The sequence below is a fragment of the Rhamphochromis sp. 'chilingali' genome, assembly GCF_963969265.1.
Source record: "Rhamphochromis sp. 'chilingali' genome assembly, chromosome: 9".
Lineage (NCBI taxonomy): Eukaryota > Metazoa > Chordata > Actinopteri > Cichliformes > Cichlidae > Rhamphochromis > Rhamphochromis sp. 'chilingali'.
In genome coordinates, this window is record NC_137936.1 from 2522016 (window position 1) to 2543005 (window position 20990).

Below are 20990 nucleotides of genomic sequence, written 5' to 3' on the forward strand. Positions count from 1 at the left end.
AAAATTAAGTAATTTCCTATCAAAATTGCTTAATAAACATTTATTTTGTTTATTTTTATTTTATTAGATTTTTCCTTAAATGCGTCAAATATATATTTTCTCATCTAAATGTCCACTGAGCTGTGAGCCAGGGGGCGGTAATGCGCCTTAACATTGGTTGCCAACCAAGAAGAAGAAGAAGCTGTGAGCCAGGAAGGAGGGGGTGAGTGAGTGAGTGATTCGTTCGCTCTATGGCTGTATCCCAATTCAGGGTCTGCAGCCTTAAAGGCCGCATTTTAAGGCCGATTACGTCACAGCGACTCGATGAAGGCTGTCCCAATTCAAAGGCTGCTCGAAATGTGGCCCTCAAATGTGTCCTTCATTTCCCTGAATTTTAAGGAATTTTAATGATTTTAATGTAGACTTCATGGTCCAACATATCCCAGAATGCATAGCACGGCAGTGGGTGTGGATAATTTTGCCGAAAAAAAACTGCGGATGAGGGCGGAATGATCAAAGCTCATGTAGAAACAAACACATGAACAAAAGATTTTCTCCTTCATTTCTGTCAAACAAAGCTGTATGACACGTTTCCAGCTGTTAGTATCATGGTTGCTAGGCAACCTGGGCAACACGACGGAGGCTAGATGGTCCCATTTCACAAGCCTCGCACTTCCGGCCTTAGCGGTCTTTGAGTACTCGGCCCTTGAGGATCGTTGCGGCCGCGTACTTTAAGGCTGCAGACCCTGAATTGGGACACAGCCAAGGATTCAGCACAGGAGGGAGGGGGTGAGTGAGTCCTGAGTGATTCGCTTACCCTACGATTCAGCACAAGAGGGAGGGGGTGAGTAGCTCAAATGTGCTGTTAGCAGAGCGATGCTACTGTGAACCGAGGAGCTATTGTCTTGATGAGCTTCTCCTCAGGGTTTTTTCTTCCAGTTCAGAGCAGAAATTTTTTTGTTAAGATACTGGATGTTGTGTTTTTCTCCACAATTTTAATTATAAGTTAGATACATTGCTGCTAACAGCAACAGGGATGAGTCTGTGAGTCAGTTGGGCTTGTGAATCATGATTCATGAGTCAGTAAAGTGATTCTCGAGTATTGAACGATTCATTCATGATTCGCGCATCACTAGTTCCTTAACACTTAGAGCCCCCGAGAGCAGCCATTTGGCCCAGGTTGGTAGAGGATCCAAAGAACAGGTTGTAGAACGAGCTGCATTTACAATCTTAGTTAATACAGACAGGGAAGTAACCTTGAAGTCAGAGAACAGTTTATCCAGGCTCCAGAAATCTAGAGGCCCTCCAGAGCACAAGATCCCAAGGAGGACCACTGAAGGGGTTGTCACCCCACCCTCCTAGAAAAGAGCTGAGGAGAGCCCCAGACGGGGCAGTCACCTTGCAGGCACTGTGCACAGAAAGCTGTGACGATGTGCCCACAGGCTCCGCCAGCAGCCAGCTACGCCAGAGCAGACACACCCCCCCGGGCCCAGAGACCCGAGGGTCCCCCCACCACCCGGAAGCGGCCCGACTAAGCCATGGGCTGGTTCTTATAGAGCGCTATTCTGATCTCAGTACTCAAAGCAATTGATGACAAACATTTGACTTTTTTGTCAAAAGAGCAGCTGAATAAAAAAAATAAATGAATGTGAATGAATTCATTTGTGTGATTCTTTTTAAACAAATAACTTCAAAAAGTATGCTAAATGCTTCTACAATATAGGTGAAACTAAAATGAATGTGTTATAAGAAATACTCACATATATATTAGTTTAGCACTTTCTAAAGAGAATACCAAATGTGGTCTTTTCATACAGAGGTGGGCCCTGTTCTGACACCCTTTTTAATTCTATTCACACCCAGTCATGTGCTTCTAAGATACTAACACTGTAACTGAACAGTTTTCTGCTTTCTGAATATTTAGCCTCTTTCACCAGACATTCTCTTTTATCCAGAATGTCTCTCTGTGCCTCTTACAGTTACACTACATCACTGACAACAAATTTAGCAATGCTTCCCCCACTCTCAAGGTCTTTAAATAGCTGCAGCTCACAGACCGGGCAGCTGCTTCTGTGCGTCTTACTCTGGTTTGACCCAATTAAGCCTTTAAAGGCTAATCCCATTCCTGCTATTTTTAGATTAAAGTGCTGATAAAGTTTTTTTGTTTTTAAATATCTTTGCATTTCTGTTCCAAGAATAAATGTGGGTTGTCACCTATCCTATCTCTCAGAGATTTTTAGTTATTTGCTGTAATCTCTGTGAAATTGTTCCCCTTAGATTTCCTCACCTTGACACCAAACAAACAAATAAACAAAACTTAATATTAGCCAGATTTATCCTGTGAACTACTGTCTCACCTATATGGGCTGCTCCTTTTGACTCTCTCCTTCTCTCATTGGCTGCATTCCTTTCTTCTTTTTCTCAGCCCTGCCCCCATCTATCATTCTTCTCCTTCTTGCTCACTAGTCCTTACCTCCCTTGACAGTATATTTCTTTGGCCATGGATGAAAAATGTCAAACACTCGTGAAAAGAAGACAAAAAGAAGAAAATTAAGTTGCTGAAATCGCAAAGGATGCAAAAGAAAAAAAGAACAAAGAACAGGAAACTGTGGATAATAGAGAAGTTGCATCAGCTGAAGCAGCAACCACCAGTTGCCATACTGGAGATTTTCAGTTGGAGCCAATGGAACTACCTCCTTTTGAAATAATTACAGGGTAGGTTACCCCTTTGACAAATTTATTTTAAAATAAATGCATCTTACACAGTTTTTCTGTCTGTTTTTTCTGCGACTCTTTCTTAGATGTCTGTTACTGTAACATGTTCATTTTGCTGTGGTCTGCGTGGTGTTAGCTCTACTAGCCACTGAGCATGTTATGCGTTCTGTCCATCTCCCATATACTCTTCCAGTATTGCTCCATCTCCAACCTTGGTGGGGGTTTTTTCATATAGTTCTCCGGCCACTGACAGGATATTTTGTAGGTATTCCTTTCGTCATCGCAGTTTTCTGCAGTTCTGATAGTTGGCTAACTTCTCTCTGTGTTGCCTTGATCTAATCTGATTTTCCATGGATGATGATATCTCCCACCGATCTGGGACAATACTTGTCATGCATGGTTTTGTCCTACAGGCAGAAAATGCCCATGTGTTAAATTCAGCTTTGGGAAAAAACAATGACTTTAGAACATGTAAAACATCCATGTAAAACACCGATGACCTAACAACTCCCCAAAAATTAAGCCAAAATGTCTTTATCGCCCCCTGTTGTCTAGCTTCATAAACCCCGCCTCCTCCATATTAGTGGGAACAGCTTGTTCCTGATGGTCTTCTTCACCCATCTTTGTTCAGGGTGAATGTATCTGTAGATAATAATATGGACTCTGGATCCTGTTAACAAATAAAAAGATCTAATTACACTTATATGAAACCTGCTGCTATGTTTTTACATTGAACATTTTATTTAAAGTTCCCATGTTACCAGGCTGTAGAGTGACCTGTGAGTGCAAAATGGGTCTGATCCTCAGTCTTAGTTAAAATCCTAAAGGACAACATTTAATTTTCAGATATTTCTGACATTAACACTTCCTCTGGGCCTCTGTGCAGTGGGCAGCTGATGTCATCTCAGTCTAAAATAGGAGTGCTGAATCATTCGACTATATAGACTACAAGAGTAACACAGGTGTGAAGCATTGCTAACTAGCTAGCACAAGCCTCTAACACTGTGTGCATGCTAAACGGTTAATCTAGCAAAGTTCTTAATGATAGGAGCAACAAACTGATCAACTATAAGCTGTTAAGGCATATGTCTTTTTAATTATAGCAACGTGGTTGTATTTATCTTAATTTAGCAAGCTGTCAGTCACAGTAAACTAGAGATGGACCGATCCGATATACACTATCGGTATCGGTCTTAATCTGACCTAAATTACTTGTCGGATATCGGGGAGAAAAGTAATCCGATCCATTAAATAACACAAAAGCATCTCACAAAACTTGCAACAATGCATAGGCCAGGCCAACCTTAGCACGTTGGAGCAGTATGCGTCACGTGACAGAGCAGCTGTTGTGTATGAGACCTGTCGGGCAGTCTGGAGTTCACACTGTAAGCATCTGGAGCCTTGCTACACGCTGCCAAACCAAGTGTTGTGCTAAGGTAGGTATCCCCGACAAGATAAGTTACCCCTGTGTCACGAGCATTTGCTGGGCACAGAGATCCAGTTTACTCCGCCTCCATTACACACAATTAGACATGGAAGTAGTGATGTTTTAGTTTTTTGAAAAAGTGAAAAGTGAGTGTGGTTACATTACCATTCAGTTTGAGGGTTACAGCAGAAAATTATATATTTATTGTTCTCACGTGGTATTGTAGGGGGATTATTCTAACAAATGAAGGACATTTTGCCTGATAATTAGTTTTTATCCTCCTGTAACTAAAACCTCCAAAGTTTCAGGAGTAGGTAGTCATTATAAGAAGTGTTTGTGAACTAAAAATCAAGAATGTGGGATACTGTTTGTCCGTGATTTGGAGCGCCCAGCATGTGCTCCCAACGCAAGAGAAATGGTTTCTATTGGGGATACCTACCTTGGAACGACACATGGCTAAACGGTTTCAGAATCAGAATACTTTATTGATCCCTGGGGGAAATTATTTGGTTTGGTGGTTCGGAAAAAAAAAACTATGAAAAACACTTTTGTCATACATTTGTTAAGTGTTGTATAGAAATTACATGAAATTCTTTCTCAGGTTAAACGTGATAGAAGCAGCTTACACTGACATCCATCCTGATAACAGATGAGTATCGTGAAGCTGTGTTTGCATTTATTTGCACTGCTTTCCACTCTGGAAATCTATTTATGTTCAGCTTAAAGTATAGAAGGGTCAATTTTTTAAGTTGTTGAATACTAACTTTATTTTGTCCTAGTATTGCACTTCTTTTTTTCAGAACCAAAAAGTTTTTGAAATCTGCATAAAATTGTATTTTATGTTACTTTCTGAATATTTCTTTAAATACTTAGATTTAAAGTTCTGCTAAAAGTTTAAACAGAAAGATCAGTATTGCTGAACTGCGAAATATTTTGGGTCTAGTGTATTATTTGGATATGGGTATAACCTAGAATAGCTTTAGTGTTTTGTTTTTTCAAACTTGAGTATGACCCTATACAAAATGGAGTAAAACATTAAAAAAAACAGTTTCATTGATTATAAAAGACTGTATCAGATTCATATCGGTATTGGCAAAAATCCAAAATTATGAAATCAGTATCAGACATAAAAAAGTGGTATGGTGCCATTTTTAAAGTAGAGCTGAGGTTTGTGGTTGGGGTTTGACGCAGTGACTCTACCTGAAGTCACTGCTGTGCAGAATCTGGCTCCAAATGTGCAACATGGCAGCCTGCACAAACAGGAAATTTTGGTTTCATTTCTGTGCAGTTGTTGGAAGTGGAACCATGTCATTCATCTTTTATACAGTCACTGGTCAAAAAGCAACCTGTTTTCACAAAGAAGTTTGGGATTTTTTGATATAAGGAAAAAAAAGACACTAAAAAAACAACAGACAACATCTTGATGCATTCTCAATCATCCAGGGAAGCAAATCTCCAAAAGTTGATTCTGTTCATCTGGACATAGCGTTTTGTGGGAGAAACGTTTCGTCATTAGTGTTTCATCCTTTCCTTCTTTCAATAACAAAGAAATATTAGCTTCATATAGCGTACGGGGAAATGCTTGAGTATGGAAAGAATGCTTAAACATTCTCAATAAAAGCGGGACCACCTTTTCAGAGTATTTTTTATACAATTCAGTGCCAAACCCATCTGGGCCTGGGGACTTTCCATTGGGGAATGACTTAATAGCTTTTGAAACTTCTTCAATAGTAATTTCTGAGTTTAAAGCCTCTAGTGCAGCGTCATTCATTTTCGGGAGATCCAGCTTCCTTAACCAATCAGAAATATTGCCCCAAGATTTCGACATATAGAGCTCTTCATAATATTCTCTAAATCACTCATTAATAGCTTTAGGGCTGATTAAAATTTCGCCTGATCTTGATTTAAGGCCTCTCAGCTGCAGAGAAAGAAGCTTATGGGGTTTATCTCCAAACTCAAAATGCTTCTGTCTGATCCTAAATAGCTGATTTGTTACTTGACTAGATAAAATTGTGTTATACTCAAACTTCCTTTTAATGATGTCTTGAAACAAAGAGGGACAAGACGAGGCCTTGTGGTCCTGTTCTAACTGTGTTAATTCAATTTCTATTTCTAACAGGCGTTTCCGGCATTCTTTTTTTCCTCGAAGTTTCAAAAGAAATCTCCTTGCATTACCACTTTAAGTGTTTCCCATAAAATCGAATCAGAAACGTCTTGTTTCCAAGAATTCTGATATTTTAGCTGTCATAAATTGGCAAAAGAATGTCTCAGACAGGAGTGACGGGTGAAAACGCCAGTTACCCTGTTGTTTCGTTCCACAGAAGTGGTTTGAGAGTGATCCGAGATCAAGATGTTGTGATAAGTTGAGCATACAACTTTAGACATCAATTTAGAATCAAGCAAAAAATAATCTATTCTGGAGTACGATTTGTGCACTTGTGAAAAATAAGAGTAATCTCTACCAGTAGGGTTACACAGTCTCCAAACATCAACTAGGTTAGTAGAACTCAACATATTATTCAGAACAGTCAAAGCGTTAATCAACTGGGAGGTTTGAGTAGAATCTATCCAAGTGTTTATCAAGTACACAATTAAAATCGCCTCCTAAAATTACATGAGTATCAGCGAGACTAGGTAACAAATTAAATATTTGTTAAAAGAAAGCTGGGCTATCAAAATTAGGACCATATAAATTCAATAAAGTAACATGGGTTGCATGAATATGGCCCGTCACCAGAACAAATCGACCATTCGGATCACTAACTAACTAACCGTGGACTCATGTCTAAATGGGACTGTTCTACGGATCAATATAGCCACTCCTCGGGCTTTACTGGAGAATGTCGACTGAAAAATATGATTAGTCCAGGAGCACCTGAGCAACCTCTCTTTAGTCTGTTTCATATGAGATTCCTGAAGATACACAACATCAGCAGCTAGCGATTTCAAGCGAGAAAAAAACCTTAGCTCATTTGTGCACATGCCCCATTCCTCGCACATTCCAGCTCACAAATCTAATGCCACCACTTAGCGATGATGAATTAGGATTCACTCCAGAAATAATAAATAGCAGTGTACACATGAATTGCCCTTGTATAACATTAATAAGTACAACATACCGACAACACAAAAAACATAACCCTCTTCCCCCCATCCCACTTTCCCAGACAAAGAAAAAACCCTGCATACTCACAGAGGGTCCACATGACCATTACGAACTAAACGGTCCAAGGTGACGAGCTTTCCAACCTCCCCCCACAAAAAAAGAAAAAAAAAAATACCCTCAATGCCAACATAGTTGAGAGAAAAATGAAATAGTCACATACATCCCGATGCAATGAGTTTCAAATGAGATATCAGAGATGCCTTCCTGTATAGTTCCCAAAAAATCCTCAGCCTCACGGGGCGTGGTGAACGCTTTGACCATGGAGCCATGCGTTACCCGTAAACGCGCTGGATAGTAGAAACTACACGGAGCTTCAGCATCCATTAGGCGTTTACGCACGTCCTGGAAGACCTGTCGCTGTTTCACCACCTTCGTCGGGAAGTCAGGGAGGATGTGAATCGCCTTGCCATTAAAGTTCAAGGGAAACTGCTCCCGAGCAAGCTGTAGTGTCTTCTCTCTCACTTGAACGCGATGAATCCGCGCTATAGTTACCCGGGGATGATGATCGCCTCATTATCCGCTTGCAATTTTAAACATGTTTTCTCAACAAGGGAAAGACGATGGTGGTGATCAGAGCTAGCGTTTTCAACCTCCTGTAGCCGACCGCAGATACTCGTCTAAGATGCCTGTGATATAGCAAGAGACACTTCAAGACTGTCAAACCTTTCAGTCATCATGATATTTATTTTCTGAATTTCAGAAAGAACCTTGAAAAAACTTTTATCACCATTGTCCACGTCTTTAGCAGGCTCCGAGGTTAGCTCAGCTTCGTCGACTGGTTCAGGGGGAGCGGTGTTGGTCCTGTTCAGAGGCTTATCCTGCTTTTTAGCTTTTTCAGCTTTTAATTTGGGCATCCTGTTTGAGTTAGGAAACAAGTATTCTTCAGTGAAATCAGGAATTCTGAGGGATAAGGCAATAAAGTCCAAAATGTGAAGAGAGTATGAGGAGCTCCACAGAACCATGTCTACTCCATTCGGGGCTCACTAGCGCCCCCGTTTTTGACTATATATAAGACCATTTTGTTTCTTTCTCTACGAGATTGAAAAATGCATCTTTAACCGTGTATGTATAAAATATTATGTCAGCAAATGTTTTTTTTTCACTTATTCTGTTTTATACAGGGACAGGATAGATCCTTTTATCTATAAGTTCCAGTTGAAGAATGTTGAATACTCTTCAGGACGCAACAAGACCTTACTTTGTTACTTGGTGGATAAAGGAAACACATCAGATGGACTGCTAAGAGGCTACCTGGAGGATGAACATGCTGGGACTCATGCTGAGGAGGCCTTCTTCGCTCAGTGTTTGCCACATTGCAACCCTGCAGTCAAATATACAGTCACCTGGTACAATATTTGTTTAAAGTATCGTGTGGTCTTGAGAACGTGGCAGTTTAGTCGAAACTTATTTCTTGTTTCAGTCAGGTCAGAAGTCTCCCACTCACCTCTAGTTTCACCCTTCAAGGCAAAAATCATACATACAATAATGACAGGGGGAATTAAAACTATTAATTACTAATATTAATGAAAATGAACATGGGTTGTTAACAGAACAGCTGGTTGAAGTTATTACATTTATCCAATCAAATAGTTTTCAGTGCACACTGAGCCTGAACCTGCTCAGCTAGGCTGTTTCATTAGACAAGATGGGTAAACACGCAAAAGGTGAAGGCATCTGCAGTATTTGAAACCTCAGCAAAATGGATGTTAAAATTGATCTCACTGAAACACTGCAAAAGAACTCAAAAAGACAACTCTATCAGGCCACCTTCTATTTGGTTTGGCTCCATAGAATACTGGTTTACATGTTTGATTAACAAGCAGCAGATCCCTCATTTGAGCTTGAGAGGGGACATAAATACCTTGAAGCTTTGTCACGAAAGGCATTCATTGTATGTAAAAGGCTGCAACATCTAAAAGTTTTTTTTTTCCTGCCTTTTTTAAAGCAAAATTCTGCTCCATACCAGATGGTGGCCTGGGTGGGCAGTTCAGTGTGAGACTCCTGTGTACCTGTGTAAAATGTGGAATATGTCTGAGCCCCACACTGTTCGTCTGGTATATCATTTGTTCTCAGACTATGAGACAATCAAACTAGATACAATAAAAGCATCCAGTGACATAAATTAGATTTTGCTGTATACTGACAAGTAAAAAGAAATGTATTTTAATTTGAATTCTGCCTTGTTTTTTTCCAGGTACGTGTCCTCCAGTCCCTGTTCAACTTGTGCTACAAAGATAGCTGAACTATTGACGGACCGGAAAAATCTTAAGTTGAATATCTTTGCTGCTCGGCTGTTTGAGTGGGAGGAAGGAGAGATCCAGGCTGGGCTGAGGACCCTGCACGCTGCAGGCTGTAAACTGAGGATGATGAAGCCTCTAGATTTCTCTTACACCTGCGATACATTTGTTGAGAATGAGGATCAGCCTCTGAATCTGTGGGAGGACTGCAAAGAAAATTACGAGTATTACCATGAAAGACTGTCTGATATTCTAACACCATAAATTCTCATTTTTAGCATTTTGCCTTTATTAGAGCTATAAAGTTATGCAGTGATACTAAATCTGTTATCTGCTTTGGCATTATTTATCTTTAAATAACTTCTTTACAGTTCAGATCTGGTACAGAGAGATACACAGACAGAAACAGAGATATTTTTCATAACAAAAGCTGAAAATCCTAATTAAAAAATTTATGTATGTGTGGATCTAGCCTTACCCATACGGAAAAGAAATAGTAAAAACTTATATGTGATTACTCATGAAAGTGGCCACTTTCATGAGTAAATCATATAAGGCTTACATGATTTACTCATGAAAGTGGCCACTTTCGCATTACTTTCATACATTGTTTTAGTAAGTATCCAAAACATACAAGTTTCATTATATAATTTTTCAAGGGATCTTATATCTGTTTTCACTCTTGTATGCTTTTCATACAAGTTTCACACAAGACAGATACAAACTTTATAAGATTTATATATATCTTTTCCATATGGGTAGTGTCGGTAGAAAACTGGGATTTATGAGATGGCCACAGTTACTAATGTTGCTTTAAGCAGATTATTGTTATTTGTTTGTTGTTGTTATCTGAAATTTTTTACATTTCAAATAACAAAGTTTCACTGCTCTGTCACCAGTTTACAGTAAGAAATAAAAAATATAAGGAAAGCAAATTCAAGCTGCTGGCTCTTTAACTTTTAGTAAAATTCATCCAGTTCAGTTGCACTCGCAAGCTCTAAAAACAAAAGATTCAAAAATGTTCTCTTCCTTTTTATGACTAGGATGAACCGTGAGTATGGTGCAAGTAACATGTTAATAAGAAGTCGTGTTTTTGCTGGAAACAATCAAGCAATTGCACACTAAGACCCACAACTAAGGTGCAATTACCCTGTAATCACATGCAATTTCAGGTAAAAAGTTAGGCTTTTGCAGGAATCAATGAAACCAATGCGCCTTAGTCTAAGGTTTTGGTCTCATCTGACCAGAGCAGCTTCTTCCACATGTTTGCTGTGTCCCCCACATGGCTCGTGGCAAACTGCAAACGGGACTTCTTATGGTTTCCTGTTAACAATGGCTTTCTTCTTGCCACTCTTCCATAAAGGCCAACTTTGTGCAGTGCACGACTAATAGTTGTCCTGTGGACAGATTCCCCCACCTGAGCTGTAGATCTCTGCAGCTCGTCCAGAGTCACCATGGGCCTCTTGGCTGCATTTCTGATCAGCGCTCTCCTTGTTCGGCCTGTGAGTTTAGGTGGACGGCCTTGCCTTGGTAGGTTTACAGTTGTGCCATACTCCTTCCATTTCTGGATGATTGCTTGAACAGCGCTCCGTGGGATGTTCAAGGCTTGGGAAATCTTTTTGTAGCCTAAGCTTGCTTTAAATTTAAATAACTTTATCCCTGACCTGTCTGGTGTGTTCTTTGGACTTCATGGTGTCGTTGCTGCCAATATTCTCTTAGACAACCTCTGAGGCCGTCACAGAGCAGCTGTATCTGTACTGACATTAGATTACACACAGGTGCACTCTATTTAGTCATTAGAACTCATCAGGCAACGTCTATGTGCAACTGACTGCACTCAGACCAAAGGGGGCTGAATAATTACGCACACCCCACTTTGCAGTTATTTATTTGTAAAAAATGTTTGGAATCATGTCTGATTTTCGTTCCACTTCTCACGTGTGCACCACGTGTGCGCTTCACACTACATTCAGTCATCCACCCATTCACACACACATTCACACACTGGTGATGGCAGCTACATTGTAGCCACAGCTGCCCTGGGGCGCACTGATAGAGGTAATTATAGTTCAGTTATGTTCAGTTAGCCCTGCGACAGACTGGCGACCTGTCCAGGGTGTACCCCGCCTTTCGCCCTATGACAGCTGGGATAGGCTCCAGCGCCCCCCGCGACCCTGAAAAGGATAAGCGGAAGCGAATGGATGGATGGATGGATATGTTCAGTTACCAAAGTAATAAACGGTTAATATTCACATAATATCATGGTAGCAACAGTGGTTACAGTTGAGTAATATTACACTGAAATGTATGTAATTGGATAATAGGAGCCCAAAAACCAGGGACTATAGTCTAACAAACAGTTATTTCATAAATGTAAACTATAGTAGATAGGACAATGATTATGGGCAAACAGGTTTTCCAGCAGTTTGAGCTAAAAGTTTGAAATCATATTCAAAATGACAAAATGTAATCTTTAATTTTCGTTTCAACACATTAATCGCAATTACGTTGGCTATTGCGTACACCTCAAAATCTGCTGGTTCTCAGTGAAATACGTTGTTTTTGTGCATCATCATATAGATAGATGTAATTCAAACATCTTTTATTCAGTTTGAGCTAAGAATTTCAAATTATACTCAAAATGACAAAATGAACATGTTTAAACAAGAACAGTGTCATTTCACTACATTAACTGCTATTATAAATTCTCAGGGAGTACAGCGGTCTCTCACAATAACGCGGTCCACCTTTCACAGCCTCGCTGTTTCGTGGATTTTTTTGTGCAATTTTGCATGTTTTCTTTCTTTCTTTTTTTTTCATTTACAGCACATTTTGTTCTGCTTCCTGATTGGCTGTAGACCATTGTCAATCAGTCTCATGCCGTGTCTCCTGTACACTACAGAATGTGTTCAGCTTGTAAGATTTACATAGATCTTCGATTGCTAGCAGTGTGATTCTGAAGTGCTGTACTGTACGTTTATATGTTTTCTCCCCAACAAACAACAATGTTGATGAAACTTTTGCACTGTCAAAGGGACCTGCAGGTGCCTTTGGTTTCATTCTATAATACTGGACTTGTGTTTTTACACTCAAAAAAAATGAAATTGGGTGGTTGTTACATGTACAAGATTCAAACTTGTAATTTGAACTAAATAATTTCATGTTTCTATGGTGAACATAATTAAATCATGTAGCATCTGCATGAAATTCAGCAACTTAATTTGTTCTTGTTGAGGTGACATGATACAATCTTGTTGTAAGAGTGGTTAGTTGCCTGGACTCACAAAATTTACAAGATCACATTAGACGTCAAACTGCAGGAAAATGGCTGGAATTTTAAGAGGCAGACAACTACACCACACCACGTGTATGCTATCGCTATTTATTGTGGTTTAACCTCTCAAGGACAAAAATGTACAGAAAATTCTGCATCAAGCCTTGTAATCATAGGTTTCCTAGTTTTGATAAGCCTGGATTTGGTTTGGTGGTGTGATGGTTAGTGCTGTTGCCTCTTAGCAAGAAGGGCATGGGTTCAAATCCACAATCTGGTTGGTTTGCAGTGGGTTATTAGAGTGAGCTTAATTGGTCATTCTAAATTATCCATGAATGTAAGTGCAGATGATTGTTTATCTCTATGAAATCATCAACTCCAATATTGGTTCATTAAGCAAGACTAGCAGTAATTGCCTTGATTAACAAAGTAGTTGTTCAAACAACAAGATTGTGTTTTCCTGAAGTGTTTAACTTGTGTAAAATGAATTAAAACAGATTTCGCTTTACATACTTCAATAAATCACTTCAAGTCAATGCAAGTATACTATGTTGATCCAATGTAATCTGATTACATTAAACCACCAAATGTCAAATGCATTGGTTTGCCATGGTCAAAAATGGGTTATTGTACTTGGTTAAATCACGTGGAAAAAGGTGCCATGATTAAATTCAACATCATTCAACAACAGATTTTTTCGAGTGTACGAAGGTTTGAACTTTGAGAGTTTAAACAAGAGAGAAAAGTGTGAAAATGTTCATGCCTGTCTGAGAAAAGTGTATAAAGTGTAGTGAGGGTTTTACAGCCTTAAAACATCTATAATAATTGTAAAAATACAGCTGGCTACTTTGTGGATTTCACTTATTGCGGGTTATTTTTAGAACGTAACTACCGCGATAAACGAGGGACCACTGTACACGTCAGAATCACTTGTTCTCAGTGAAATATGGTCTTTTAATGCATCATCAAAAAAAAAAAAGTAAGTAAGAGGCTAACAAACTGTTTTCTGAAGCGCTGGTGCCTCTATTAGAAAAACAACACAGTGCTTGAGAAGCACTATGCTGAGGCTTGGTTCATCTAACCCGAGTCACGTCACTGCTTTCAGTACCTGATTCAATGGTTTAATGAAGTAAATCATTGGTGGGATCTTTGGTACGTTTTGTGATGATTCTGTGCGAGAGATAGTGAACCAGTGTGCGAGATGTCATGGAGCCAGCGAGGAAGAGAGGACTTTCTGCCTATTCCTAAATAAAAAACAAACAAATAGAATAACTTTATATGTTTTGTGTTTTTATTTTACCAGTTCATTACAAATCCTGCTCACAGGTCACAAACATACATAAGAAATACACTACACATAAAAGTTATAATAGATTATATCAAATGTACCTGTCCACTGGATAATTACATAACCACATGGAGGCAGGACATCACAGCACACTCCCAACCTATTGTAACAGTCTCTTGTAAATTATTATACATAATGTCACAATCAAAGAGAGACCATACCATGGTACATGTTTTAAACAAGGAAGGTTCATTCATCAAAATTATTTCATAGTGAAACAGACATAACATAAACAGTATCCCGATATCAGACAGAACTGTCACGTGATATTATACAGAAGTTGTCAACTCAGCTCTCTTGAGTGGGCAATTGTAACAAAATCGTTGATTGCAAGCTGTAGATTCAAGCAGCTCTTCATATTTTTGTCCAGCAGATGGCACCAAAGAGGACTGTGTAAAAGCTTTGAGTAATGAACCCTTTTTCAATGCTTCAGAAAGCATTATTTGGCCACCACTAGTAGTACACATTTTTTCTTTTCACGACATTGTTTTTTTTAGCAGAGCCAAGAAGGCTTCATCTGTTTAAAAATTGTCCTTCAATATAGTTTGTCAACAGAGATTATTGCATTCCGGGTTTTTTTTTAATAACTTGCTTTCTTATGAGGACCAGGTGTTCGTTGTGCAACAGTTTAACAAACTGGCATCAGCACTGATAGCTTTTGATCTCAAGAAATAATGTGTCGCTAACCTGAGATGAAGAGGTTGATTTTGTCTGGGTTGGCAAATTGGTGAATGAGTCCAGTCATTGAGGGTGTTTTGATGAGGATGCAGCTCCATTTTTTGTCTTTTTCTTCTCCATTGTAATATTTGCTAATGGGATGAATAAATATAGTATTTCAGCTCATCCAGGTTGAAATCAGGAGTTAATGTAAAAAAGTGTGAAGAGAATGTGTTTATTCTGCTGGATTGTTTCAGAAGTGGTCCTTCTCAATGTCATGCCCTTCTAACAAGATGCACTCATAACAAAATTTCAATTGTCTAGTAGAGCATGAGGATGGCAGAACCACGATGAGTTGCTAGCTGCCCATTACAGTTTAACCAGAGGAAGGAAGTAAAGAAGTGCATATACAAATGATAGGGAGAACTTTCAGGTATCTTTACTTTACTTTAGTAATTGGCGATCGTGGCTCAAGAGTTGGCAGGTTGTCTTGTAATTGGAAGGTTGCCGGTTCGAGCCCCGATTCCGACAGTCTCGGTCGTTGTGTCCTTGGCCAAGATACGTCACCAGTTGCCGACTGGTGGTGGTCAGAGGGCCCGGTGGCGCCAGTGTCTGGCAGCCTCGCCTCTGTCAGTGCGCCCCAGGGCAGCTGTGGCTACAATGTAGCTGCCATCACCAGTGTGTGAATGTGTGGGTGACCGAATGTAGTGTGAAGCGCATTGGGGTCCATAGGGACTAAGAAAAGCGCTATACAAATACAGGCCATTTACCATTTTAATTATTTTTTGAGAACTTTTAATCTCTACATTTTAAAGAATATATCTGTACTCTATTTTTTGGGAGCCTTTTTCAACTTTATTCGATAGATACAGTGAAGAGAGGACAGGAAGGTAGGGGCAGATGAAGAGGGCAAGACATGCAGCAAAGAGCTGCGGGTCAGACTAAAACTCGGGCCAGCCGCTCTCAACCATATGGCATGTGCTGACCCGCTCAATGCACTAAGCTAAACCAGCATCCCAAAAGTCTGTACTTTTTACTCCCTACATTTTCAAAATAGGCTCTGAGGAGAGTTTTTTCATGTCACTGCTAGCCTTTGTACATCAAACTGATTTGAGCCTAAAAATTAACACTTGGAAGACAATATTAATTGTGTATTAATTGTCAAGACATTTTGCATCAAAAGTGATTAAAGAGACAAAACCATGTGCCCTATACAGGGGTTAAAGTTGGTTGTTGTTGTTGTTTTGTTTTTAGGCACAACACCAAAACGAGTGCAGATGTCTATAAGTTACAGTTACCATACTTATATAAAGCATCTAGGTAGTGCTACAAACGAGTAGTGAGAGAAGCATAAAGGGAGTCATGTTTTTTAAGTTGCAGGTAACTTTAAGTTCCGCGTTTCTATCAGCTCAGCAAACACAAACTGTTTGGGCCTACAGTTTGTCTGCTGGCTAAAGGTATACCAGCAGTTTTTCACAAAGGTAAAGACAGGACAGGAGATGAGGAAGAGAATTTATATTTAAAGATAAGGACTGCTCATTGGTGTTTGATAACTGGCAATTTAAAGCTTAAATATAAGTCCTCACGTTTTTAAATCAGATATTGGGTCTGCACATATGGAACGCCAGGACTGCCATAATGAATTAATTAAATACACCATTAAATAATTAATTAAATGTGGCAATAATTAATTACAATTGTAAATAATTAATTAAAATGGGAGATAATTAATTAAATAAATATTTTTGACAGATTTAATTAATTATTTATTTATTTCACATTTTAATTAATTATTGACACATTTAAATAATTATTTAATGGTGTATATATTTAATTCATTTTGGCACTATTGAGTCCTTCAGGTCTCACCACGAATTTATTTTATCTGTCAACCTCAGGGGGCGGGGTTAACACTGATCCAGTAAAAACCATTGCTTTGGCCTGGTGGCCATTGTTTTTAGCACACAAGAACCAGCATGTTGAAACTAACAGAACTGTACTTTGAAAAACCCTGTTTGTGTGTCACCAAATACCGCTTTAATATTTTTTAGCCGAGAATGTAGTGGTTTAATCTTCAGATATCTGGTTGGTTTGTCAAGATACAGCCTCTTTGCAAAAGTGCTTCGATAATTTTGGAGATGTCTGCCCAGTCTCACGGCAAAGCGTGGGATAGACCCGCTTGCTTTGTAAGCAATCGAGCTGTTATTACCGCCGACAAAATGCAGGTCCCGGTAGTCAGCTGCCATACACTGACTTCATTTACTGAGGTTATATTTATCGGGTTTTTATTTCCTGATGTTCGTATGTGTCATACCTGTTTCAGTCGCCAATTCTGAATTATAACTAACATTAAAAACATGTTTAAGGAGGAGGGAGAGCAAATAAATCTGATTCACATCTGATCTTTGGGTTTTTGTTCAATAATCAGCATGACCTGTGTATAAACGCATAAACTTTATTAAAAGAGATAACATTGGTTTTCTGTCATGTAGTAACTACTAGGTTTAACTGTACAAAGGTTGTTCGACATATGAAACACATACTTCATGATGTTCAGCTGATATTTTTATTGCAAATATTAATCATGAGGGTAAACCATGGAGCCAGGTCAGCACGATATCTTCTGCTCTCTGATTTAACACAGAGTTTCCCAGCTTGGTCACATGAAAGTGTCGGCAGCATCAAACTAATCTAACAGTCATCTACGAATAATTCACGGATCATATCAATATGATTTTACAGAAAATCATCCTTATTACTGCCAACTATTCCAGAGACGTGAAAATCTACAGTATAAAGAACAAAAATACAGCAGTCTAACGCAACACTGTAACAGAGATGAACGCATCAGTTTGTCGCAGATCAAAGTGGAATGAATGTGATTGGTTGAACAGATGTTCATGATCTGTGTTACCTCCATTTTCATCAGCATAAGAGACTCAGCAGCAGATTAGAATAACATTTATACATTTGATAAATCAATCAAACCTGTTCCGACAATTTGAGTTTGTATTCCCTCAGCTGCAGACTCGCTGCTGTTTAAGTGTTTGAGAGGAAGATTAGATAGAAAACAAACGTCAAACATAGACTCAGTCTATGTACACATTTGATATGAGGCCAGCACGTATAGTTGCTGTGTCCTGTTTTAAGATCATATATGTAAAATTGTTGTCTGACCTGCGTCCAGCTGCTCAGAGTCTGTGGTTACCATGGTTACTGCATAAGCACAGGTAATTTAAACAGCTGGCACTGCGAAAACCTACAGACGACATGAGTGTTTATGTTTGTCATTGCAAAAGAACTGTCTGAATGGTTAACTGAAGTTAACTTGGATAAATTATAGTTAAGGAGTATCACAGATAACGCCTACGTGAGCTGTGCGACTGTTCACCACTACACTGAAATAAGTAGGCTATTACTGAAATACACGTGCTATGTCATAAACTATGATATAAACAGGGAGGTCCTATTAACATGTTTAGTTTTAGAGGACACCTTCCTGCCTTTAGTCTCATTTATGAGCAGTATTAGTTTCTTCTACCCTCCAGAAGTCTGCACGATGTGTTTTATAGTTTCTAATAATCCTTTGACAGTTAAACATAACATGACCGAAAAAGAAAATCGGGAAAAAAAATCACACAAATTGTATGTTAACCTCGTTTATTTTTAGTTAAGTAAACTCTAAAAATTCTAACCGACAGCTGGTGCTTAGAATACAGTTGAATAACTATTAAAAAACAGATGATATAATATTTCTGTCCAGGTTGCAGACTTCATGATGAACATGCTGTTGCAAACTCTGCTCCTCTCAGTGGAAATGCGCCTTCTCTTTCCTCTTTGTATAAAAACATTTTAAAAGTCAGTTTAATCTCAAAATTCACTGTTAAATCCAAAACACACCAGATAAAGAAAAGCGAATAGTTCAGTCTAACACATGTGCCAGTGAACCATTAAAGGTCTGTAAAACTATGCAGTTATGAAACGTAACTTTAACCTCAGCCAAACCGATTTGCTCAGTTGTAAATAAAACAGCGAAGTAAACGTGACCCGACAGACAGAACCTGAGTGAATGAAGTCCAGCGTTTAACCACTGAGAGCTAAAACTCAGGTGAGGTTTCAAAGTTGTGTGCCGGTGATTGGACATCAGCCGCTGATAAAGTGGGTTGGCTTATAAAGTGCTCTGTTGGGAAACAAGCTCCAGCAGCTCTGCGCTCGGGGGAAAAAAATCTATATTTACTTTTCTTGTGCAGAAAAATGTGCCGACATTGCATTATATCGAGCACCGGCTGCCCAGTTAAACTGTGACTATCACCAGGTAACGTGGGCGCGTTTCTTGAATTAGCAGCAGGTGTTAAACAGCTGACAGGTGAGGAGGAGGATGCATGCAGGTAAACTGCGGGCCTGTTGAGCTAAAAAAAAAAAAAAAAAAAGCAGTTAAGCTGGAACACCGGGGCTGTGAGCTCGGTGCACTCTGCATGCTGACTGTTAGCAGAGCTAGTGATATCTCTGAAAACATCTGAGCACTTTTGTAAACATGTTCTATGTTGACAACCTGACCAGACATGTGAAGATTACGCCGCGACACTAAAACACTATTAAAAGTGTAGTTGGTGACAGAAAAACGGGGTATTTTAAAACTACACCACCACCACTGCTGCCTGTGATTTGAAATGCATTCTGGGATACCTGGCTGCCCCAAGTCCACACAAGCAATCGATTATCTAGGATTGACCTGTCTTGACTTACTTTGCACGGCAACCAATCAAATGTGAGAGAAGCTGCAATGGCAGCGTTAACCCCGCCCACTTAGGTTGATGGGTGAGGCTGACAGATAAAATGATTTCAAGGTGAGACATGAAGGGGACAATAGTGCCAAAATGAATTAAATAAATGCATCATTAAATAATCAATTTAAACTGTCAATAACTATTTAAATGTGTTATTAATTAATTATGTCAATAAATTATGGGTTAGTGTGAGTCAATAATTAATTAATTAAATGTGTCATAAATATTGATTTAATTAATTACTTACAATTTTAATTAATTAATGCCACATTTCATTAATTATTTAATGGTGTATTTAACGAATTCATTATGTCAGTCCTGGCGTTCCATGTGCACATGTGACATTATGTGAAATGTGCTAAAAAACAACAAAAATAGACTAGCTGCTATTAAAAGGTTACATGAAAAAAATTGCAGTTTAGTGCAGGATTAACTGGTTAGCTTGCAGGAATGTGATGGATTTAAATCAAAGCATTGTGCTGGACTGGTGCACAGTGGCTGTGGTGCTCATGGTCAGAGTTAGGTTACATTAAGTGTAGCAGAAATTTGTTTGAAGTTAAGCTGATGATGGTTAAATTGATTGATTGATTGAACTTCACCTTCATACTGTTTAGTATAAAGTAGTGCTGTGCGCATTGCACAGATTTAGGTATCTATCCAATACCAAATAAATACAGGGCCAGTATTGCTCATACCAATACAGATACTGAACTTCCTGTCGCACTAGTATTGACCATCGATACCAGAGTATTTTTTTACTTTTACTCGAGTAAAGAAGTTGAATCAGTACTTCCACTTTTACTGGAGTATTTTCAGTGCTAGTATGTGTCCTTCAACCTGCAGAATGCCTGTACTTTTTCCACCTCTGAATTTAACCAATCGTCTAATTGAGTCTTTATGTTTACTAGAAATTAAGATGATCACAAATACAACGGCCTGTTAAAACTCAAAGAGTCCAAATTGTCTTTGGTTATGCCCTTTATTCATTCAGACATACAGACAGGACAGTTTTCCTCAGTAGACTTCATGGCAGTGAATACCATCATAAAATGAATTAAAATAACAACAATAAAATATATTATACACAATGTATCATACAAAATACTGTAATGAAACCAAAAGCATCTAGTTAAAAGTGTATACATTTACTTTATTTTATTTATTGCTTCTTTATTTACAAAGCAAGTGAATAGCATTTGTCTCCTTTTACTATAATTTGCATAGTTAAAGCAGTTTTTCTATTTTAAGATCCAAAATAAATATAAAAATGTTCAACTCAGAATGTTGTAAAAAAAATGTTAGTCATATTACTGATAGCTACATTTAGCATGAAATACAACACACTAGCTTTTGAATGTGATTTCTGAATACATCAGACTCCAATAATCCAATAAACAAAAATCA

General features: G+C 38.7%; 1 protein-coding gene across 1 annotated transcript; it reads left to right on the top strand.

Moving 5' to 3' along the window:
• Positions 1–2426: 2426 nt before the first annotated feature.
• Positions 2427–10056, top strand: apobec2a (apolipoprotein B mRNA editing enzyme, catalytic polypeptide-like 2a). Its single transcript, XM_080892441.1, has 3 exons — positions 2427–2694; positions 8408–8632; positions 9481–10056. Exons 1-3 carry the CDS (start codon positions 2663–2665, stop codon positions 9785–9787), a joined length of 564 nt encoding a protein of 187 aa, XP_080748567.1. The 5' UTR covers positions 2427–2662; the 3' UTR covers positions 9788–10056.
• The last annotated feature ends 10934 nt before the right edge of the window (positions 10057–20990 follow it).

What these genes read in the sequence shown, in the direction of transcription:
- apobec2a (XM_080892441.1), top strand. Translation starts at nt 2,663, where the DNA reads ATGGAACTACCTCCTTTTGAAATAATTACAGG. An exon ending in CCTTTTGAAATAATTACAGG is followed by an intron (nt 2,695 to 8,407) that starts GTAGGTTACCCC and finishes TGTTTTATACAG; the next exon opens with GGACAGGATAGATCCTTTTA. An exon ending in GTCAAATATACAGTCACCTG is followed by an intron (nt 8,633 to 9,480) that starts GTACAATATTTG and finishes GTTTTTTTCCAG; the next exon opens with GTACGTGTCCTCCAGTCCCT.